This window comes from Vombatus ursinus, unplaced genomic scaffold (genome assembly GCF_900497805.2).
Source record: "Vombatus ursinus unplaced genomic scaffold, bare-nosed wombat genome assembly UNPS02011649.1, whole genome shotgun sequence".
In the NCBI taxonomy this organism is placed as follows: domain Eukaryota; kingdom Metazoa; phylum Chordata; class Mammalia; order Diprotodontia; family Vombatidae; genus Vombatus; species Vombatus ursinus.
Window position 1 is genome coordinate 265,165 of NW_020951427.1, and position 23,753 is coordinate 288,917.

Genomic DNA, 23,753 nt, shown 5'->3' on the forward strand with positions numbered 1-23,753 from the left:
TAGGCAAAGTAGGCTTTAGTTTGGTGTTCACTTTTGAACATTCTCAAAAGATTTAACAACTTTCTGTCACCTGCTGTGTTACCTTAGACCAGGAGAAATTTAGGAACTACCTTCTAATTTTTAATCCCTAGATGATTTATCTATGTGTCTATACAAATATAGATAGATCAATTTCTATACATAGTAAATGATAACCAATTCGACAACCCTTTTACGTACTAAACATTTGCTTCTGGGGTTTCCTAATAACACTTAGGATCACAGAGTTTGAGCTAGAAAAATTTTTCTTAATTTACTGCATTCTAATTACTTGCCCTTTTGAAGTCGACAGTTACTGATAAAGCTAACGAGATTGATGACCAAAGATTATACACAACTCTTCCTTATGAACTTCTTGAAATTTGGTCTCTGTTTTTTATTCCTTAAGGGATAAGTCTCTTCCCCTCCAAGACCCTCCCCCCCAACCCCTGCAAAGTATTTTAAAACACAGTTGAACAGAACTATTTTAAAATTAAGATTTTAATATTGGTACAAAGAAAAAAATAAATAACAGACGCATGAATTTCATTAGGAAGATCAGAAAAGTTATATTTGGACCAAACTAGAAATAGCCTGCAGTCTGCAATCAATAAATATTTATTGAATTCCTGCTGTGTATAAAGGACCACTGGTAGGTAGTGTGAAAATTTTAAAAGAGCTTCTGCCATTGAGTACTTTATAATCTAGTTGGAGAGAGAAAACATATACACATAAAAAACTTGAAGTATACAAAAGTATAAGTAAAGTGTTTAGAAATTATTTACTCTTAGTGTTTGTCATGTAAGAAAGGCAATGGACATAGTGGCAACAGTATTAGATTTAGGAATCAGAAAATTTGGACTTAAATTAAGGAGCAAAATCTAATAATTTGATGTGTATAAGCAACCTACTTGAAACAAATCTTTATACAAAGTTTAAGAAGGTGTTTGTAGTATAATGGTATAGTACTTTCCACAGGATCTTAATAGTAATAAAAAAATCTATCAACAAGCATTCCTGTGACTTGGCTGAAACTAGTTAGATAACAGTAAGGATCTTTGGAAATATCAAAATTCCACTTAGTTGAGTTGCATAAAAAGCAGAGATGAGAATCTGAATTATGAAAAGTTGGGGAAACAGTGTCTAATTCATGTTTCTCTTGCTTACTCATTTGATTTTAGTTGCTTCAGGATTCAACTCTTTTCTGTTTTGGTCAAATAAGGACTTGATGTTGAATGTATTTCTTGGTTATTGAGTGCATCTACTCACTGTACTCTTTTAACATAAAAACTTTTTAATAAATCCATATTGTATGAAGGTCACTTTAAGAAAAATGTCCCTAGTAGAGGACAGATATTGCCTTAAGTCTCTCCATCACGTGTCATTTTGCCCACTGTGTCCCATAAAGGAAAATTTTGTCAGAGTGGTTGGGGCCAAGCTGTTTACTTTTGACATAATTGTACTGCAGTTAATTTGCAGTGTCTCTGAGAACAAATGAGCTGCATTTCCTTGTATGATTTAGTTAGTCCTCTCTTGTTTTATGCTATGGAAGAGATAAGTGCTAAAACTGATTTATCTAAGTGGTGTCTCTTAAGTTTGTGAACTTCTCAAATAACTAATGGAGTGGAATTTTCATTTTGTTGCCTGATTTAGTTAGATTTGAGTAAGTTTCTAAAAATTTAGGAAGCTACTAATCAGGGCTCAAAGGCTCCATTCTCTGCATGTTAAGAGCAAACTAAAATTCAATCCAATTTGATGAACAGATGAGTACCTACAATATAAATATGTAAATAAATATAATAAATATAAATATAAGGAACAATATAGGTAAAAGGAATTATTCCATGCTCTGGAGTGTGTAATTATGACATGGCAAAAATTGAGGTGAAGTCCAAGGGTTAAATCTTGACTCTGTTACTTTGCTACCCATATAACTTTGAGCAAGCTGCCCTGGACCTCAGTTTTTTCACTATGAAATGAGAGGGTCACTTTAGATAAGTGGTCTCAATTTTGGTCTCAAGATCCCTTTATACTCTAGGACCTCCCTCCATCCCCAATAAAAAAGTTTTTGGTTATATGGGTTATATCTGTTGATATGTACTGTAGTAGAAATTAAATTGCCTTAGTATTATTATGAAAATAGTTTTGACCTTGAGAATCTCCTGAAGGAATTTCCAACCTCCAGGATCACTGGACCACAGTTTGAAAAACATTGTTTTAGATGATCTCTAAGTTCCTTCCCAGCTCTGGATCTGTGATCCTATAATTATGCCTTAAAGGAGTTTTTTAAAAAGCCAAAGTGACAATCATTATCTCAGAAAATGCAATTAAAAATAGATTTGATTAAGAGAAACAAAGAAACTACTATGCTTAAAGGCATTATAGATAATTAGTGATATAGCTTCTGAGTATTGAAAGAAAAAAGTAAATGGATTATAAGTCACAGATAGTAAGACAGTAATTGTTGGGGCCTTTCAAATTTAGAGAACTCAAATAAATAAAGAAGAAATTAAAGATGTGAATAAAATTCTTTCAAAAACTAAAAATAATAGGTGTTTAGAGATTAGCGAATGGTAATCTTAAGGAGTGTATCTGTTTTGCAGTGTTACACATTATCTCTGCAAAAACTGATCATGTGATAGGGCATAAGAAACTCATATATAAATGCAGGAAAAACCAAGTAGATGAAGAATGCATATTGTTCAAACTAGTACATGCAGTTAGATGGAAAGCCTATAAACCTTGTCCATCAGTCTGGAATAGAAATCACAGTTGAAAAGGAGACAGAGAACAAGTTGGATTGTTGTTGGGAAACTACAAAGTTTTAATGACCTAAAGCTTCTCCCTGAAGCAGATGCCATCTTCAGGTGATGTTGTAGGGATGAGAGTCATGGACATCTACAATCTTCAAAGAACTAAGTTGAGGATCACTTAAAGTATGGTGGAGAAGAACACAGTGGACATGAGTAGGCTGCAATGTATTAAGAACCAGCAATTACTCAAGGGAAGTGGTTTAACAGGTTTCATCAAAGAAATATCTGATCAGATAAAAGATGAGCCAGTCATATAGCAAGAGGAAGGGACAACCATGGGGTGGATCCATAGGCTCTATTTTGTAGCCATAAAATGGAAAGAGAACACAAGGAAGACCCCCAGCATGTTGGGATCTACTATTGTTGTACAATCAAATCAGTGTTTTATAAGTTTTTCATGCTTCAGTGGTAAAGATGTATGTATGTATGCCTTATATGTGTATGTTCGTTGGTATTAATTTGGTTTGGAGGTTATCGTCTCTTTTTCCAGTAATTTGGTGTAGTCTGAATGGAATCAAAGGACAATGGGTATTTGAATTTCAGCTCGTTGATTTCCATATATGTGCCATATATGTCCATCTGTATGCCTCAGGATCATCATCTGTAAAATGAGGGTGCTGGATTCAATGACTTGTAAGGTCCCTTCAGCCCTGAATTTATGATTCTATGAGTTTAGAAAGAAAGAATTTCATTGAGAGAACTTTCTGGTCATTCTGACTAAAGTAGGAATAAAATATTATTTTCATTTTATTATAGTTAAACATTTATAAAATCTCATATTAGAAAATTTTATCAGACTTTTCTCCTAATGCCTGGTCAACATAATATTAGTTGAGAAGGATTATATAGGCCACTGTATATTTGTGTATCAATATGTGAATTTGTGTGAAAAAATTTTTTCCACATAAGAAATCAAAGGATAGCTGAAGTAGTATTTTCTAAACTTATCTCTATATTTTTCATATTTTAGTTCTTCTATAGGCATGCTTTTGACATTAATTTGTTGGGTCAAAACTTTTAATAGGCTAGAAAATGGTCTTTGGTTTACTAATTAGAGCCATTTCATGTTTTCTAAGCTTATCTCTGTGTTTTGCATTTTAATTTTATTTCTTCTATAGGTAGACATGATTTTATTTGATGTTAATTTGATGGGTCACAAATTTTAATAGGATAGAAAATGGTTTGGTTTACTAATTAGAGCTATCTCATCATTTTGGGAATTGAAACTTATATTAGTGGCATAATGGGACACATTGTCATTGATGAGAGAAGGTCCCCTATGTAGGGGTGGGAATTCAGGGAATGATTTGAGTATTTAGATCATTGATCCAAGGAAAGAAATGCTAACAAAAGCTATACTTTGTTCTAGGTAAAAGAAAAAAATGTTACTTCAGTGACCCAGAAAAACAGAGTGTGGAGAGAGATCAGAATCCAGGGAGTCAAAAGACAAAAGATGTAGTATGTCCCCTTCCCCTGCCTTTGCTTTTTACCGGTTTCTTCTGCCATGAAAGGTCTGTTTAAAAATCAGAGGAGAGCTTCCAATTGTTTTATCCTCCGTCACAAGTGAAATTTTAATGTAATTATTTTTGTTCATGAGCCCCAGAAAATCAGAGATCTCTCAACATTGAACTGTGATTTTATTTTCCTTTTTCAGGAAAAGAAACTACTGTAGTGGTCATGTGGTTGCAAAATCAGCTCTTGGGATAGGCTCTATCTTTGATTTTTTCCTTCTATCTCCACAGTCCTGCCTCTTCTCTTTTCTTTTGTTTAAACCTGAGGTTTAATCTTTAGTCAAAAGTAATGAGTGGAGATTATGCTCCAGGAATGGGAAGCAGCCAGGACAAAGGCATAGAGAAAGAAACGGAATACCATATATGAGGAACAGAGAAAAAGCTGTCTTAGCTGGATTATAGAGGGCAAGAGAAAAGAGCCTGGCAATTTAAGTTGGACAAAGGTTGTGAAAGACCTAAAAAGTTGAATAGAAGAATTTATATCTGATCCTAGAGGCAATTGGGAGCCCCTAAAGTGAGTGACATCATAAGACCTTAGCATAAGGAAAATCACTTTGGCAACCTACACTACATGGGTAGCATGGTTTGGAGTGTGAGACTTAAGATAGGGAACTCAATCAGGAGGCCATTACAATAGACTAAGAAAAAGGTGACGAGGGCTTGAAATGTAGTGGCTATGTGAGTAGTGAGAAAAGGATGGATGCTAGAGATGTCGGAAAGGTAGAAATGGCAAGATTTCTTGCTGATTGGATAGATTTCTAACTGATTGGATCGATGAGGTGAGGAGACATGAGAAGTTGAAAATAATACCAAGGTTACAAACTTGGGAAACTAGAAGAATAGTGGTGCCTTAGATAGAAATGGGGAAAAGCCAAAAGAAGTAAGTTTGGAAGGAAAAATAATGAGTTCTGTTTTAGACATACTGAATTAGATATAGCTATGAAACATTCAGTTTGAAATATCTAATAGACAGTTGATACAATGGCCTCAGTCTTTGATACATCAGCAGGAAGAAAAGTAACTGTAGAGTCTTGATCTCTGCTTATATAAAGACTAATACAAAGTTCCCATTCTCCTGCAAGCCTGAACTGGGGAGAAAACCATAACCCAAATGAGTAGCTATAAAGCAGCTTTAAATTTTGACCACAGAACTAAGATATGTAATGTAGCTACAAGTGCTCCCCCATATATAGGAGACTTCATATAAAGACAGTGATATTTGTATTACTATATATATTTATGTACATATATATTTCTATTGCAACACTTTGGCTTATTAAATGTTTAATAATATATATATATATTTGTACTTAGAGACATAGATATATTAATATTTAAATACATATATATATACATACATATACACTATTGCCTACCTATTGCATTCCTGAACTTTTAAAAGTTTTTTTAAAGAGACCTCGAAATGCCAGGTCTATCCCTCCCTGCAGTTATGTGTATGAAATAATCAGCAATTGACAGGCTATGTTAAATAGCCATCTTCACATGTGTGTTGAGAATGATACATTTGCTAGGCTAACCACAAGCCAGGGTAACACTCTCCACCAATTCCCACATAGTGATATCCAAAGACCTTGCAATATAGACCCAGAAACCAAGAGAAAAAAAATAGCACTTACCTTATCAATTAAAATATTGGCAAACCCAAAGTGGGAAATGGGAAGTCAGAGCTAGCACTTTAAAAATCTGACCCTCCAAAGCACAAAATCACAAAGACAAAGCCCTCATGTATGCTGTCACACAGTTGTTTTGTGCCTTGTGTCATGTTTCACCTTAATTAAGGACCAGCCACTGTGGATGTGTGTCCTTGATGTTTTGTTGAATTAAAATAAAGACATGTAAATATGAGTATTGCTTTCATTTCTAAGATGATGGGATATGTGGTTTTTCAATTAAGTATAGAATTAGAAAATGGGGAGTGGTCATTTCCATTAATCTTATATGCCTATCTACTGCAGCGTTAAAGTCTCTCTTGACAACTGTCTTAATGCAAATTTGCATTAATTATAATTATATGCCTATACATGGAGCCAGGGAAATAGCATAGACCTGGAGACAGCTTGTGTGGGCTGGCAAGAGCCAATTGTTAATTATTCAATGTGAACATTTCCAGCTCAGAAATTGGCAAATACTACGAGTCAGGGCTTGATGTAGTGTTTGTTGATTGTGTAAAGTTAAGAAAGTGATGGATAAAACATTAATAGTGCAGGTTAAACTTAAAAGTGTGTTGTGCATACATAAATAGTTATTAAATGTGTACCAGCACACCTCTGCATGGAGCATGAAAGATAGTAAAGCAAATCAGTTTTATTGAGAGGACATATGGCTTCAATGTGGCCAATATGACTATATCAGATATTATCTGATATATCAGACTATATCAGAATATCAGATATTCACTCAAACTTCCTCTGGTTCTTTCAATATCTGAGGGTACCATACACCCCTGAGAGAATCCACCTGTCATAACTTTTACATCACCTTTTTTTTTTAACAGTGATCACAGCAGACTCCTTATAGACTCTTTGACTCAGCTGATGTTTTTCTTTTTTCTTTTTTTGTTTTTTGAAATTACACTCCCAAATCTGTCCTCATGTTCTGCAGATGAGCTTGTATTCTAAGTCAGTGCACTTAATATGTTTTTAAAAATAAACTTTTATTGATATTTTGTTTTTACATCACCTACATTTCTCCCTGTATCCTCCATACTCCTAGAGAGACATTCCATGTTTTTTAAAAAAAAATTTTTAAAGAGAAAAAAGAGAAATCAACAAAACTGATCAATACATTGAATAAAAATCTGACGAAATATTTAGTGTTTCATACCCATGGAACTCTAGTAGTCCCAACACTCTGCAAAGGAGACATGGGAGGTATCCTCTCATAATTTATTCTTTGTAATTTTTCAACATTCATTTTTGTTAATAAATGGTTCGATTCAATTCAATAAACATTTATTAAGCATCTACTTCATGCCAGACACTGTGCTAAGCGCTGGGGATACAAAAAGAGGCAAAAGATCCCTGATCTCAAGAGGCTTACAATCTAATGGGGGAGACAACGTGCAAACAAATATATACAAAACAAGCTATATACAGGATAAATAGGAAATAATTAACAGAGGGAAGACGCTGCAATTAAGAGGGGTTGGTTATTGAATTCAGTCATGTCGTCCACTTAGTAAGAGAGAGATGACAGACTCAAGATGCAGAATGAGGCGTGTTTCAGGACATGGCCCAATGGTGGGTATTTGTTTTGCATGATTAGACATATTTGTTACAAGAGTTTTTTTCCCCCCCAAGTGGGGAAGGTGGGATGGAAAGAAGAGAAAACGTATTTTTGTTCATTGAAAAAATAAATTTTAATCTGGTGCAACCTTAGGTCTCCCTAGCCTGAGGTCCCCTGGAAATCCACAAGCAGCTCTGGGGCCAACCATGATGTAAGAGGCTTTGAGAGATGCCTTGAGTTCCCCGGCAGCAACGAAGCTTTTGGTTCGGGACTCCTCCGACACGCCTTTACTCCTCCACACCGGAGGCGGCGCTGTGTCTCGGGGATCCACGGTTAAGTAGCAGCATCTCAGGCTGGAGAGGAGCTGGAGTCCCATGATGCAGCGCGTGTGCCCGGCAACTGCTGCAGGTTGCAAGGGGAGATCAGCTGGGGCCGGGGCGCTGGTGCTCGGGCACCGGGGGCAGCCCAGCTCGGGGCCGGCCCTCCGGGCTCAGAACGGCCAGGGATGAGCTCCGCTCCCCTGCTCCGGCCCCTGGCTCCCCGCCCTCCAGGCTTTCGGCCTCTTCCCCGGCCGGACGTCCTGGGCCGGGCCGCTGGCGGAGCGGGGTGGGAGGAAGAGGGGGACGGGGACGGGGACGGGGAAGGACCGGACCCTCCACAGCCTCCCCGGTGTCTGGGCGAGACACCGAGGGTCATGGCCGCGGCGGCGCCGGCTTCGGTGAGACGCGCGGGCCTAGCTGGGGAGCGGGGGGGGGCGGGGGCAGGGGCAGGAGCTCGGCAGCCCCCGGGGGTCTCCGAATCGTTGCAGCGTGCGGGCGCCGGAGACCTGCGGCTGCTCTCAGCAGTGCAATGCGTAGACGTCGGGATTTCTGGTTCGCTTCCCCTCGCCTGGACCCTGAGAACAGGTTCTTTAGAGAGGCAGTCACCGGGCTAGCCACGGCCGGGAGCGCCCCCGGGCTGCAGGGGGACCCCATCCTTGGGGCTGGCGGTGCAGAGGCAGCGGCGGAACGGCGCATCCTGCCCTCGAGGGGCTGACTTTGCGGAGGGGGCGGGGAGACGGGGCGCAGGATTCCCACCTGCGCTCAAGCTGAGGGATGCTGACGGGAGCTGATGGGAGGCTGAGTTCAGGCGCGGACAGAGGACAGGTTCAGGCCAGCTTGGCTGGTCCGTAGGGTTCGGGGGCTGCTTGGTACGGTGCCAAGTTCGGTTTGTGTGGGCAGAGGGGAAGGAACGGGGGATGTTTAGCTTGAAGACAAGACTTAGAGGGTGATTGCTCTCTTGTAAGTAGTTGAAGAGCTGTTTTGTTTTGTTTTGTTTTTTGGTAGCATTTAACTATTTTTAAAGCACTTTATTATAGGCATTATTTAACCATTATTGTCCCAAAACCCCAAGAAGGCCTATTATCTAGGCTGTGATGTGCGGTTGGACAATTTATAGCACTTATCCATCAACCTTCTCTCTCATACACATGTGTGTATATATATGTGTGTATGTACAGCTATATCTCCATGTATACATACACATGGATATGGATAACCCCTTCCACCGCACCACCAAAATTCATTACTCACTTGTGAGAAGAGAAAAAGAGTGTGGCCTGGGCAAGTCACTCAACATCCCTGGATCTCAGTTTCCTCGTTTGTAAAATGATGTGGTTGGACTAAATGGCTTTCAAAGCCAGTCTCAGACACTTGTGTGACCCTGAACAAGTCACTTAACCTCTGTTTGCCTGTAAGCAAATGGGAATAATAATAAAATGGGAATAATAATATCAGCAACCCCTCAGGGTTGTTTTAAGGATCAAATGAATAATATTTGTAAAAAAAAAATACTTATCACAGTGCCTAGAATATAGTAGGCATTATAAATGCTTCTTCTTTCCTCTTTTGGGGGCCATTCTAACTGTAGATCTACAATCCTATGGAATGCTGCATACGCTCTCAGACTGGTTACATATATTAGTTAAACAAGAACAACTAATAGAGTGACCAAATCTGACGGTTTATCCACTATTCTTTAATGTGTGTCTGTCTGTCTGTATGTATGTATGCCCACATGTGTGTCTTGGACCAATGTGGAACATTGGACCATCAGCTGGGCTCAGAATTGAACAAGAAGAAAAGGGCAAGCTGGATTGTCTTTTGGAAATTACAAAGTTCTTTTGATTACCCAAAGCTTCTACCTAAAACAAAAATCCAGTTTTTTAAACACCAGTGATCTTCTGTGATGCTACATGGCTCCAAGTCATGGAAGTCTGTAGTTTCCAAAGAACTGAAGTTGAAGATCACCCCCAAAAGCCAGTGGAGAGTTACATGGTATGTGGGAGCACGCTGTGATACATTACAAACAAGGAATTAAACAAGAGAAGAGGTATAAAGGATATCTTCAAAGAAACATAATTGAAGAAGTTTGGCCAATAAAATAGATTGGGGGAAAACTGATGTCTAACCTACATAGTGAACCCCTGATGACAAATTTATGGGAGACCAAGGATATGAGCCACAGACTAGGCAGACACAAATGAGTTTCTTTCTGCATTATTGGAGGGTAACACTACATCTACATTAAACATTTTGTTCCGGTGCTTAGCACAGTGCCGGACACATAGTAGGTGCTTAATAAATGTTTATTTTTTAATTGGTTGTTCAAAGTACTAGAAAAATTATTAAGAGGAAGTGATATTAGAGATTTCTGTAGTAGGATTATAGTTTATAGGTCCATTAATCATAGATCCATTTGAATACTGAAGAATATAACATTTGATTTAATGCTCACATCTTGTTGAGATAGGACAAATTTTACAGTTGAAACTTAAGATTCAGAGAAGACTTGGCTAAGGCCAGACAGATAATTATTGGCCAAACCAATAAATAAGAGAACTACAAGCCTTTATTACTTCCTACCTTCTGATTTCTAGTACGATATGTTTTCAACTACATTTCATTGGAAACTTATAAAGGTCATGAGGAGAGACATTTTTTAAAAATTGCATTTGACAAAATAAACATGTAGAAACCAATGGCACACCACTAATAACTAACATTCTCATCCTTGTATATATTCGAGTGTGTTATGTATTTTTTACATAGTTATGAGAAAATGTATAGGAAGCATTGTGGTATAGTGGATAGAGCTGACCACAAGAGTCAGGAATCTGGGCTCAAGTCACCCCCTTCAACACATGCTGGCTGAGTGAACCCAGGCAAGTCACTTAACCTTTCAGTGTCCAGTGTAACTCTCCAGTCAACATTTATTAAGCACCTACTGTGTGCCAGGCAAAAAAGAAAACTCCCATTTGCACTTGTAGAGGAAATTTCTCATAAGGAATTCCCTACATGAAAGAAATCAGGTTTGATCCCTTCCCACAATCAGTAAATAAAGTATCTTTTTTCTCTTGCCTACCCCATTTTGCATTACTTTTTCCACATTTCTATTTTTTCGATGGTTGTGGGCACCATTGCCTTTGATGTACGACAATTTGTTTAACCATTGCTCAGGCATTGAACATTTACACTGTTTTCAGTTTTTCATTAGCTGGGATTTTAAAATTTTAAACTTTATTTGTTAGACTTTTATTTTTTATACCACAGTAAGTATCCTGCTTCCTTCCCTTGCCCACCACCAACAGTGAACCTTCATTTTGTAACAAAGAAAACCCATTAAGCAAAACCACTTGACCATATCTGATAGCATAGGCCTATATGGTCCTTTACATCTCTTTTGAGATGGTATTTCACCACTTTTTCTCTAGTCAGACCAAGACTGGTCATTACAGTGGCTGCTTATAGTTGTATTTTTGTTATATTAATATAGTCATTGTAGATTTTGTTATTTTTTAAATTATGGGCCTTTTGTTTTTATATTACTTTCATTTTCATATATCTCCCCTGTGCCCCACAAAGAGTCATCTCTTATAATAAAGGAGGAAAAAAAAGCAGTTCAAAACTAGTCAAACAAATCCTACCTTCTATGCAGTGATCCACATCCATAGTCTCCTGTCTCTTCAAAGAAGGAAAAAAAGTGTATTTTTGTATTTCTTGTTTGGGATCAAGCTTGGTTAGTACAATTTTGTAGTATTCCATTTTGATTTTCTTGTTCTTTACATTTAGTATTTCTTTCCATTTCTTGTTCTTTCCAGTATTGCCCTTGTGTATATTGTTTTCCTGGTTCTGCTTAATTCACTTTTCATCAGTTTATATGAATCTTCCCATGCTTTTCTGTATTCTTCAAATTAATTGCCATTATTGGAATAAATTTGTAGTCCCCTCTTTGGAACAAACAACTGCAAAGTCTCTATAAGAACAGCAATGTCAGGGCAGCTAGGTGACACAGTGGATAAAGCACTGACCCTGGAGTCAGGAGGACCTGAGTTCATATCCGGCTGGGCAAGTCACTTAACCCCAACTGCCTCACAAAAAAAAAAAAAAAAAAGAACAGCAATGTCATTGGTAAAAACTAAATGTCAATATGGTGCTTATGATTCCAGGTCCCAGTGAAGTTTGATGATGTGGCCATATATTTCTCAGAGCAAGAGTGGGATATCCTGGATGATTGGCAGAAAGACCTTTACAAGCATGTGATGAGGGCCAATTACTCAACCCTGGTTTCCTTGGGTAAGTAGTATTTATTAAAAAAATTTTAGAAACTCTATAGAATTGGAGGGTAGCTAGGTAGCACAGTGGATATAGTGCAAGATCTAGAATCAGGAAGACTTATCTTCGTGAGCTCAAATCCAGCCTCAGACACTTACTAGCTCAGTGACCCTTGGGCAGGTTACTGTTTGCCTCAGTTCCTCATCTGTAAAATGAGCTGCATGAGGAAATGGCCAACCATTCCAGTACCTTTGTCAAGAAAACCCCAAATGGAGTCATGAAGAGTCAAACACAACTGAAAAACTTCTGAACAACAATAGTAACAACAGTGGAATTGGATGGCGGCTATTCGGGGGAAGGCTCTTTGGTGAGCCCTCAGTCAGGTTGCTAGCAAAGAATAATACAGTACTTCATCTTCTGCGAGCCTATGATTGTTGAAAACTAAGACTTAGACCAATAAAATAAATAAGAAACTATTGGCAAATAAATTGCCAAAACTATATAATGAAGAAACCAGTTTGGTGGCATATACTGCACATACTATAGGAATTCTGATAAGTGAGAGATTAATGTTTATTGGAATAGTTAGAGGAAAGCTTTGTGAAGGGGTAGGATTGTATTGTCAGTGAGAATGAAGAAGGGCTTTTTGAGGTGGGAGAGCATTAAAAAAAAACAGAGATGGGATTAAGTGTGGACATACATACACTCAATCTCTCTCTCTCTCTCTCTTTTTTTCCTCTTTTTCTCTCTCTCTCTCACACACACACACACACACACACACGGAAAGAGATTGACTTGACTGGTATGATGAGTTCGTATTGAAGAACAATAATCAATACATGCTTTCAGACCAAACATCCAGGGAAAATAATTGTTTCTATGTGACCTTCCTTGACAGACTATACCATTCCCAAGCCAGATTTGATATTCCGGATTGAACTAGGAGAAGTATTATTTGTCGGGAATTGGGGAGATTTGGAACAAGCAGAAATAGGAGTCAGCCTGAATGCTTATGAGCATTTCAATTTGAAGGTCACTGAGAAGAAACTGTTTAGGGGTAAGTGAAAACAAATGGGTATCACTTTTCCTACCTCACAGTTTTGAGAATTTTGAGACATTTGAGAATCATGGAGCTAAATGTTCGAAGGTTCCATAGCCCTTGAAGTAAAGTATCCCATTATTCTGAGAACTGTTATCTCTTTTAGATTGAATAAGGTGAATATTCCTCCATTTTTCTTGTCATGTTTAGGGAACCTGGAATTCTTAATTCTAAAAATTAAGAATGTTATGTGTTAGAGGCAAATGGAGTGGTTAATGAATGCTGTTTCACGTTGGGGTTTCCTTCCCAATGGATCATTGGCCAGGATGCCTCTCCAGAGGTATCAAACATGCAGTGCACAGTACTTTGGGTGCAGTCTGAACCAGGTTAAAATGTAATTGGGAAATGCTTAACAAAATAAATAAAAATACAATAAAACATAGATAACATTTCATTTTAAAACCAAGTCAATATCTGGCTGACAGGGACCTTTATATATTGATTAGTGGTCCCCATTTCTATTTGAGTTTGAGACCAGTACTCTAGACCACTAATATTTTGCTCTCATAATAATATAACTGGGTTCTATGGGTACCTGGCCAGCTCTTCTAGTAAGGGAGTAAATTATGTACTTAAAGCCAAAATAGGACTCAAGCTATAGCTAAGATTGTAACAATCAAAAGAAACAAGTTTGAGCCCTGTTGTATTCTTTTTCTAGGGAAGACAAAGTGGTTGATAATTTCACCTGGATTAAGAAATAAATAGGATGCTTTATCCTCGTTAAAGGGAAAAGAAAGGTCTTAAAAGACTTGAGCCTAGGAAATGGTGGATTTATTATATCACTGTAAAGAATTATATAATTATAAACTATTATTATTACTACTGGCATCATTATGTTGTATTAATAATAATAACAGTAATAATAGGTATACTTTGTAACTATGTAGTTACAAAACAGTTTTGTTGCTTTTTTTTTTTTTTGGTGAGGCAATTGGGGTTAAGTGACTTGCCCAGGGTCACACAGCTAGTAAGTGTCAAGTGTCTGAGGCCAGATTTGAACTCAGATCTCCTGACTCAAAGGCTGGAGCTTTATCCACTGCGTCACCTACCTGCCCCAAAACAGTTTTACATACATTATGGCATTTGATTCAATTCAACAAATACAAAAACCTTTTATAGTTTGTGCATTTAGTTATTTTTTTAGTTATTTATGCATTTACTTATTCTTGATTTTCAGGTGTAGTAAAGTTTAGAGAAGTTAAATGACTTGTCCAAAGTCATGCAGATTTAAGTGACTGGTTTACTTTGCGAGCACATAGCCAATATTCTTTTTTTTACTACCTATACTGCCTCAGCTTTGATGTAAAATATGGCACTCCAGCCCCCATTTTAACAGTTGCCACCGTTCCTTCTTGTCTCATGATTTTTAGCTGGGGAACATCTTCCATATCCATGTGGCCATCTGCCCCAACACAGGCCTCCTTGGCAAAGAGAGTAAACACCCTTAGTTTAACACCTTTGGTCTTTTGATAAGCTTCTATTTACCCTTCTTGAAAGCCTGGCGGTCCCTTTGTTCTGTCTTTTAGGAAACCTTTCTTAAGCAGTCGTGAAAACAGGGGAGGAATATAGTTCCCAAAACTCCATACCTTTCCATAGGACGTGGCCAAAGGTTGGGGTCCATACACCTCTGCTTCTAAAAACTCACCTCTCATATTTAGTATCTTTAGTAAACTGGAAACAATAATAAAATTCATTTTAAAAGTGAAAAAAAAAGTCTGTGCAGCCTGAAGTTTTTGCCATAGGCTAGAGAAAATGTAACAACTATGTATATGGTTAAAATACCATTTTGTTATAACCCAGAGTCTTATATTCTCTGGATTAATCCGTTCCCCTAATAGGGTTTGACTTACGTTACTGGACACATAGAAACCTTAAGTCCTTATTTTTTGTCACTATTATTCCTGAGTAAGCCTTTCACATTTAAATTGGGTTCCAGCAGTCTGGTTATATTTGGTTAGTGATCAGGGGTTTGGGGGCAAAGTTAAAGCATCTGTGAGAGAGAGACCTAGGAAAAGCTAAAAGCTGGATTTCTAGGATGGCTCAGAATAGACTTTCTCAAGCTCAGTTGTAAAATGGGGAAATCTCTTTACTTTACTCTAAGACAGACACAAGTAGTAATGGGATCTTTTCTTTTTAATTCCAGGGAACCATGGAACTGCAAGAACAAAAAAGGAGGAAGGTGATTTAGATAGTCTTCAAAAGCAGGGCTCACAGGAAAGGAAAGAGATTTCCTCCAAATCTTATCAAAAAGCCGCAGTGGAATATCTGCGCATCCAAGGCACGCAGACTCCAATTCCAAAATTAGAGGACTCCACTCAGAGTGGCAGATATGAGAGCCACAAAACTTTCAGTGTACCCAATCACCAGGAATCTTCCTTAGGGCCAAAAATTTGCTCTTACTCTGTCTTTGGGAAAAATTTCCAGGTAAAAGGGCATCTAGCGAAACATCATGGCAACCATACGAAGAACAATCCATGCACGTGCTCCAAATGCAAGGAAAAAGTTAGAAAGCAGTCTGGCTTACATTTGCATTATGGGAAGAAGTGTTTCCAGTCTAGTGAATGTGAGAACTTTAGTTACAGTGTGAACCGGCGTTATCGCCAGTTCATACCTGTAGGGAAAAAACTATTCCAGTGTTCTGAATGTGATAGAAGCTTTCGATGGGAGGCTGGTTTGAAATCCCACCAGAGCCTGCACAGTGGAAATGGACAGTTTTCCTGCAATACATGTGGTAAGGTTTTCATTCGCAAAGCTCGGTTTATCACCCATATCAAATTACACACAAGTGAGAATCCTTTCCATTGCCCAGTGTGTGGCAAGAGATTTTTTAAGAGAAAGTACCTCCTCAGACACCAGCAGCTACATTCAGGAAAAAGGCCCTTCCAGTGCCCTGAGTGTGGTAAGACCTTCTGTCGAAAATCCTACATGAAGGCCCACCAGCGCTTACACAGCACAGAGAGGCCATTTGCCTGCACACAGTGTGAAAAGGACTTCACTCACCAGTATAAACTCACTGAACATATGAGGGTACATAGTGGAGAAAAGCCTTTCCAGTGCCCTGAGTGTGATAAGAGCTTCAGTCGAAAGTCCCACATGAAGGCCCATCGACGTTTACACAGTAGGGACTGGCCTTTTTCCTGTAGAGAGTGTGGCAAAGGCTTCACCCAGCGGTATAGACTTACCAGACATATGAGGGTGCACAGTGGAGAAAAGCCCTTCCAGTGCGCTGAATGTGGCAAGAGCTTCCGACAGAAGGCAAGTCTTCTTCATCACCAGCTTATGCATATGGGAGACATAGCCTTTCTCTTCAAGTGCCCAGAGTGTAATAAGAGCTTCCACCAGAAGAAAAGTCTGCTCAACCATCAACTCATGCACACAGGTGAGAGACCCTTTCAGTGCCCCAAGTGTGATAAGAGATTCCGCCTCAAGGGCAACATGAAGGCCCACCAGCGCCTACACAGTGGGATCAGACCATTTTCCTGCGGAGTGTGTGGCAAGGGCTTCACTCATAAGTCTAAGCTGACTAGCCACACCAAGGTACATACCGAGGAGAAGCCCTTTCAGTGCCCTCAGTGTAATAAGAGCTTCTGCCACAAGAGGAGCCTAATTAATCACCAGTTGGTACATACAGGGGAGAGACCCTACCACTGCCCTGAATGTAACAAAAGCTTCTCTTCTAAGGCCTATGTGAAGGCCCACCAGCGAATACATAAAGGAGAGAAGCCATTTTCCTGTAGTGAGTGTGGCAAGAACTTCACCAATCAGTTTAGGCTCACAGAGCACATCCGAGTGCACACTGGGGAGAAGCCCTTCCAGTGCCCTGAGTGTGACAAGAGCTTCCGTCAGAAGAGAAGCCTCATCAACCATCAGCTTGTTCATACAGGTGAGAGACCCTTCCAGTGCCCTGAGTGTAACAAGAGTTTCCGGTGGAAGGCTGGAATGAAGGCCCATCAACGTCTGCACAGGGGTGAGAGGCCATTTCAGTGCCCTGACTGTGACAAGAGTTTCTCTTTGAAGGCCTATCTGAAGGCCCACCAGCGAATACATAAGAGGGAGAAGCCATTTTCCTGTAGTGAGTGTGGTAAGAACTTTGCCGATCAGTTTAGGCTCACAGAGCACATCCGAGTGCACACTGGGGAGAAGCCCTTCCAGTGCCCTGAGTGTGACAAGAGCTTCCGTCAGAAGAGAAGCCTGACAAACCACCAGCTTGTACACACAAGTGAAAAACCCTTCCAGTGTCCTGAGTGTAACAAGAGTTTCCGGTGGAAGGCTGGAATGAAGGCCCATCAACGTCTACACAAGGGGGAAAGAGTGTTTTCCTGCAGTGAATGTGACAAGTGTTTTTCTAAGCAATCTAAACTTGATGAACATATCCGAGTTCACAGTGGAGATGAGCCCTCCTAGTGTTCTGAATGTGACAAGCTTCCATCAAAAAAAAAAAAGCCTCAATAACCACCAGGCCCACTAGTGCCTAGGTAATGGTGAGACACTTCTCCTGCAAGCAAGGGAGGCAAAGGCTTCTCCCAGCAGTCTAAGTGCATCCCTTGCATGGGTTTACCCACTAGGGTCATGCCCTAGAGTTTCTCAAGTGAACTAGACACTGAGCTCAACAGCACTTTGGACCAACAATAGGGTCACTGGAACTGAGACAGAATTGGCAACATCAAGGATGTCCTTGAGCTTCCAGAGCATAAAATGTTCTCTCTCTGTCCTCAAATTTCCTAAAGCACTTTGTCAAATCTCTCCACTGCCTCTACTACACTCTCTTTTGTGTATCATACTTATCTCTGTGCATGGGATCCCAACCCTCCCCTCTAATTGCGTGCCCCCCCCCAAATGTAAGCAACTTGAGGGTAAGGACTGTTATTTTTTACCTTTGTATCCCTAGCAGCTAACACAGCACCTTGCACACAGTAGGCACTTAATAAGTGTTTTAATTGAATATGGCAGAACTTTTGGCTGCCTGATGAGCCATGGCAGCTGACAGACAAGCCTGGGAGGTAGAAGTCCAGAACTGAGGACTTTTGTTATGCAAAGATGATGGGCCACCTAGTAAACTTTGAAACTTCATATTGCAGTCATGCTTCCTGTTCATTGCTGGAAAGTCATTTGGTCCCATAACTCAATTCCTTGCTTCGTTCATAGTACCACTGAGAAGCTTCTCCACCAAATGCTGAGAACATCTTGAAACTGGAATCCCAAATAGGAAATAAAAAAACTGGCAAGGATAGACTCCTTCTCCTGAAGTCTGGAGAATAGAGATATTAGCTAGCTATTCTTTATGTTACCCCTACACTGTGCCTGACTTCTCTCCTCAGGCCTATAACTCCTATTGAAAGTAGTGGTGGACAAGCTACTTGTGCTTAGGTTCAAATTAAGAGGTACAGAAAGTAATGACATTCTAAGGCTAAAGACTTATAGTTTTAGACTGAAGGAAGGTCTATTCAAAGCATGCCGAGGATCAGGCACTATTCAGTGGCCTCTTGCTCTAGAAGATACATAGCAGGCCCTGAATTGATGTGCAGTTTAATCAGCCATGACTCAGCCTGGACCGAATTCCTGATTACTGGGGGTACAGTACACCTCATAATTAATTTTTTAAAAATGCATGGTAGACAATCAGAACCACCCTCCCATATTCTGAGTTGACTCAATGCCCCTGTGACAAGAGATTATACAAATCTGGCTGGATATAAAACTGTTGGCAGTGCCTTTGAGATATATGGGACAGTCTTGTGCCCAGTCCTTAAAGGGAGGCAGAGGCTAAGAGAAGCTTGTGACAGGTGACACCCGTATCTTCTCTTGGAGGGGACTATATGAGCCAAGAGAAGCTAATTCCTGGTAAACTGTAACCTAGGTAGAAAAGCAACAACTTAGAACATGAGCATATGCCCATCATAAGGATAGTTAATGAAGTCAGCCCAGTAATACAACTATATTCCACAGTCCCAGTCCTTGATTGCAGTAGACTTATGTTTAAGAGATATAATTAGACTCTTAGGAGAGGCATAAATAGGTAAAGTTGTCTCTTGCTGGCACTGTGATTACCTATGTCACCATGGACATCAGACTGTAAAGTCCAAGGCCTGGTGTCAGGACCAAGTTGTTCTTCTTACTGGGTTAAAGCCTATGTTGTATATGTCTAGGAGCTGGAGCTAGTAGGGGTGGACCTTGAACCATTTTGTTAATTGCCATCTTTTGACTCTGTCTTTAATGCTAATATCTGCTGGTGGAGGCCCAGGCTTGTATACATAGGTTCAACCACTGGGTTTCTTTCCAGGTATGTTACATAGTTCCTTTTGGGGGCTCTTAAAATTTGATGCTTTTTTTTTTTTTTAAATACCACAACCATTTACTAATCTATCTCTCCCTTGGAACCCTGCCTTGTAACAAAAATGGTTAAGCAAAAACAACTGTGTTTGGTAGTGTATGCAGCATTCTGATCCCATAGCTCCCCACCTTTACTGAGAACAAAGTGTTTTGTCATCTGTTCTTAGGACCAAAATTGGTCACTGTAATCTTGAGTTCTTCCTTTTAGTGTTATTTTCATTTGTATTATTGTAGTCATTGTGTTTATTGTGCTAATGTTGCTTACTTTGTTGTCAGTTTTTATAAGTCTTTTCTGTGTTTGTCTTTTGCAGTGCAACAGTATTCCATTACATTCCTCTACCACAATTTGTCCAGCTGTCCCCAATCAATGAGCACCCACTCTGTTTCCACTTTTTTGCTACCACAAAAAGCACAACAGTTTCTTAAGTAAACGATAAACCTACAACAAGCATAAAACCATATGCTAACATAAAAATTCCTAACAATATGACTTGCTAGAAACACAAGTAAAATCATTGTCTTTGCATTCTAAGGAGAAAATTCCATCAGGAACAAGAATTCAAAGTAGTTTGTTTTAGGACAGATGCTGCTGACTGCTCTTGATTATAACATGAAGATTCTGCCATTGGCTGGTGAAACTGCTACACTATCTGCAGATCAGGGATAATGTCACCCAAGAAGAAGAGATTAATTCAAACGTCTGTCTTGTCCATTCACTGTCTTTAACACTTTGGGTGCTTGTACGGAAACAGAGGCAATTGAATCCCAAAATAGGGCCATTGGAGTAGGGGACACAACCTATCAAAGATTCTGGGACTGAACTCATGCCATTGGATTCACTGGCTTTCTGGATATTGCCTAAGTACAGTTACTGGTCCTTGATTCCAATATGAAGGTAACTGTGCTTGTTCACTCATCTACCCAGGGTGACCAAAGGAGGGCTCAGACATCCTGTTATCTAAAATAGCCATCAAACAGCTGTATACCAAGCTCTCCACATTCGAGGGAGGTAGCCTGTGACATAGGTCACTTCATGATACATAGGCAAACTCCAGAAGGTAGACCCAAGTGATTTCCCTCTGCAGATCTCCTGCCCTCCAGTGGAAGGCATTTTGGCAACTCAGTCCAGTTCATTAGGACCTTGCTGTCAGTTGTCAGGGCTGCCTGTGCAAAGCCTCAGACCTGAATCTCTTCTAGCATTTTGGGGCGGAGTTGTCAGAAAACAGGCCAGTCTTAGACCCTTTTCATTCGTACTCAAACTGGTCCCAAATGCTATATGTAGATTGTGTGAGGAAGGAACCTCTGTATAGAGCTGCAATACCTAGGAGTAATTTGCCCTACCTGCAGTAACCATAAGGATAAGAATTGGCCAGGCAGTCTAAATGTTTTGCCACCTGGCTGCATTCTACATCATAGTGTGAGCTTCCCTATCAGGCTCGCATAGATCAGTGTTTTTAATTTAAGCTGCATTCTAAATTTTAGCTTTAAACTTATTGTTCTTGAATATAGAAAGTCTAATGGATCGGGTCTGGGCAGAAAATTTGGGAACTGCTAGTCAAATTTGTCATTTCAGAAGCTTTCCATGTGGGCACTCCATTCAGGGTTGCATTTGGGAGGTTTTCCTCACTATTATTCAATAGAGATAACCCTACCTTTTGTGGAGTATCTCTAATGTCTCCTTCCTATTTGGGAGCAGCGACTTGCTCCAGATAATCTGCTGGGTTGCTATTACAACCCTTACCCTGTGTGTACTAACTGTTGAGGGCAGTGAATATTTGAGAGCATTCCCTGGTTTTACTGATCTCCTAAGAGTCTTAGTTCTGTTCAATCACTCTCTAAAGTCGGCAGGGTTCTCAAAGGAGATCTTAAAATTTTTGATTCTCATCTTGTTTTGAGGAAGAAGGCAAAGATAGTGGCAGAACCTTGTTTCCATTCCCTTAACCCTTTATTTGTTTCCTCATTTCCCTCTCTCTCATACCATATGGCCAGCTCTTCAAGTGAGATACAGCCTCCGTGGTTATGGGTATGAGCCAACCAGTGAAGTGGAGGCCAGTAGGCCTACTACTTGTGAAAGAATGTAAATGTGATAGAGAATATCCAGGTTATGAGTCCAGTTTTACAATGTCTGCCCTGACCAGACATAGTCTACTTTGTTTCAGGCTATGCTAATTCAGGAAATGTTAAGCAAGATAAACCCCTAACTAGTATAGCTTACTATGAATGACTGAAATGAATGTATATGAAGACATATCTCCAAGCTCTGGTTAGAGAATGGCTCCCTCTCCTCCCACTAATGCCATCTCTGCCCTCAAAACCACCTCATGAAGTAGGTGCTACAGACAGTATTGGAATTTTACCACTTTTAAATAAAGGAAAAATATCTACCTAGAAGTGACAGGCTAGTTGTGATCATGCTGCTAATAAACAAGAGATAGATATTTAAACCAAGGCCTTTTGACTCAGAATCCAATGTTCTTGCCTCCATACCATAGCTGTTTGTTTATCCCTAGCACCCATGACAATACTGTGCACACAGTAGATGTTCAACAAATGTTTATCAAAAGTTGCAAGTGTTTCATGTTATCTGGCTGAGCCCTCATGATACACTAATCCATTTATCCCTGATGGAATTCCCATTAATGCCTACCCAGCCAAAACAGAAGACAAAAGTTTATAAACCAAGCACCAACATTGAAAAAAAAAAAAAACAAAAACTTTTATTGTCACTCCAATAACAGCTTAGTGGAATGTGCATCCAAATGATGTATATCTTTAAAAGAGTGTGACTCCTAATTTTGGTATTCTATGTTGCTTATGTTTAAAAAAAAAAACTACTGCAGAAAATAGTTACAAATATTAAACTAGCAAAGCCGTGGCAGCATTGTCCCTCAATCACTATCCATAACAAAAATCAACAATTCCATGGGTAATATATGTTGATATAGTAAATCTAATTAGATTTACAGTCAAAGGCACTGCCAAGCTATTGGAATACAAAGACTAAACTAAAATAAAACAGTCCCTGCCCTCAACAAACTTGCCTTCTACCTAGAGGTACAACATTTGCACAGTAAGTAAATACAAGATTATCTGACTTGAGAGTAAGCACCAGCATCCAGGGAGAAAGGAAACAGGCTATTTACTAAGACCTGCTGTGTGTCAGGCGCTGTGGTAAGTACTTTTAACACCTCATTTGGTCCTTACAACTCTGTGAGGGCTATCATTATTTCCATTTTGCAGCAGAGGAAATTGAGGCAGATAAAGGTTAAGTAGCTTTCCCAGGGCCTCACAACCAGTTAGGCCAAATTTGAACTGGGGTCTTCTGACTCTAATCCCAGCACTCTATGGTCTGTACCACCTAGCTCCTCTGGGTGGAGCTGGGGTAATCAGGAAAGGCTTTTCATTGGAGAGTACACCTGAAATACACTTGAAGGCAGCTAAGGATTTTAAAAGCAGAGAGGAGGGAGTGTATTTCAGTCCAGGGGAACAGGAAGGTCTGAGATAGGACTATTGAGTTGAAAGACAGCAAGTATAACAGTTCCACTGAAACAGTGGATGAAGGGCTTTACAGGAAATAAGCCTGGAAAGGAGACCTAGAGTCAAAGGAAGAAGGACTTTAAATACCACCAAAAATTTGTATTTTCTCTTTGAGGCAATTAGGAGTCACAGATTTCTTGAGCAGGAAAACGAGGCCATCGCTCTAACCAGGAAAGATTATTTTTGGCAGCAGTAGAAGACAGATTAAAGGGAGAGACTGGTAGCAAGGAGACCAGTTTTGAGGAGATTTTAATACTTTAGGTTTGAAGTGATGATTGCTCAAATTAGCCTGGGAGCTGTGTGTGGTTCTGAACCTGTAGCTGGTAGGAATGGGAAGGGCCATTGTACCTAGGTCTTCCTGACTCTAAGGCTGATTCACCACTCCAGTCATGCTATTCGTTCATAATCAGTTTGGCTTTTGCTTATAAAGTGGAAATATTCTTTCATTTATGTTATTTCTGATTGGTTCATATACATGATCAAACTGTTTACAGTGACCAAACCCTCCTCTTCAGTAAACACCTGGTGGCTGTGAGGATATAGCAGCATGTTTACGTTGCCTTAAAGAAAGTTTACCTGAGAATCGCTACACACCCCTCAAAACAGC

The 23,753-nt window shown here is 39.6% G+C and overlaps 1 protein-coding gene across 3 annotated transcripts; it reads left to right on the forward strand.

Moving 5' to 3' along the window:
• The first annotated feature begins 8,231 nt into the window (after positions 1-8,231).
• LOC114039173 (zinc finger protein 420-like) lies at positions 8,232-18,356 on the forward strand. 3 transcript variants are annotated; one of them, XM_027856847.1, is made up of 4 exons: positions 8,232-8,306; positions 12,075-12,201; positions 13,079-13,237; positions 15,423-18,356. In XM_027856847.1, the coding sequence occupies exons 1-4, from the start codon at positions 8,283-8,285 to the stop codon at positions 17,681-17,683; spliced, it is 2,571 nt and encodes an 856-aa protein (XP_027712648.1). In that variant the 5' UTR covers positions 8,232-8,282; the 3' UTR covers positions 17,684-18,356. The 3 variants fall into 3 exon arrangements, with proteins under 3 accessions (XP_027712648.1, XP_027712647.1, XP_027712649.1); XM_027856846.1 differs by lacking the exon at positions 8,232-8,306 and adding an exon at positions 9,718-9,903; XM_027856848.1 differs by lacking the exons at positions 8,232-8,306; positions 13,079-13,237 and adding an exon at positions 9,718-9,903.
• The last annotated feature ends 5,397 nt before the right edge of the window (positions 18,357-23,753 follow it).

Coding starts and splice junctions, on each gene's coding strand:
- LOC114039173 (XM_027856846.1), top strand. CDS start 9,835: ATGGAAGTCTGTAGTTTCCAAAGAACTGAAGTTGAAGATCACCCCCAA. Junction 9,904..12,074: donor AGCCAGTGGAGAGTTACATG/GTATGTGGGAGC, acceptor TTATGATTCCAG/GTCCCAGTGAAGTTTGATGA. Junction 12,202..13,078: donor CTCAACCCTGGTTTCCTTGG/GTAAGTAGTATT, acceptor CTTCCTTGACAG/ACTATACCATTCCCAAGCCA.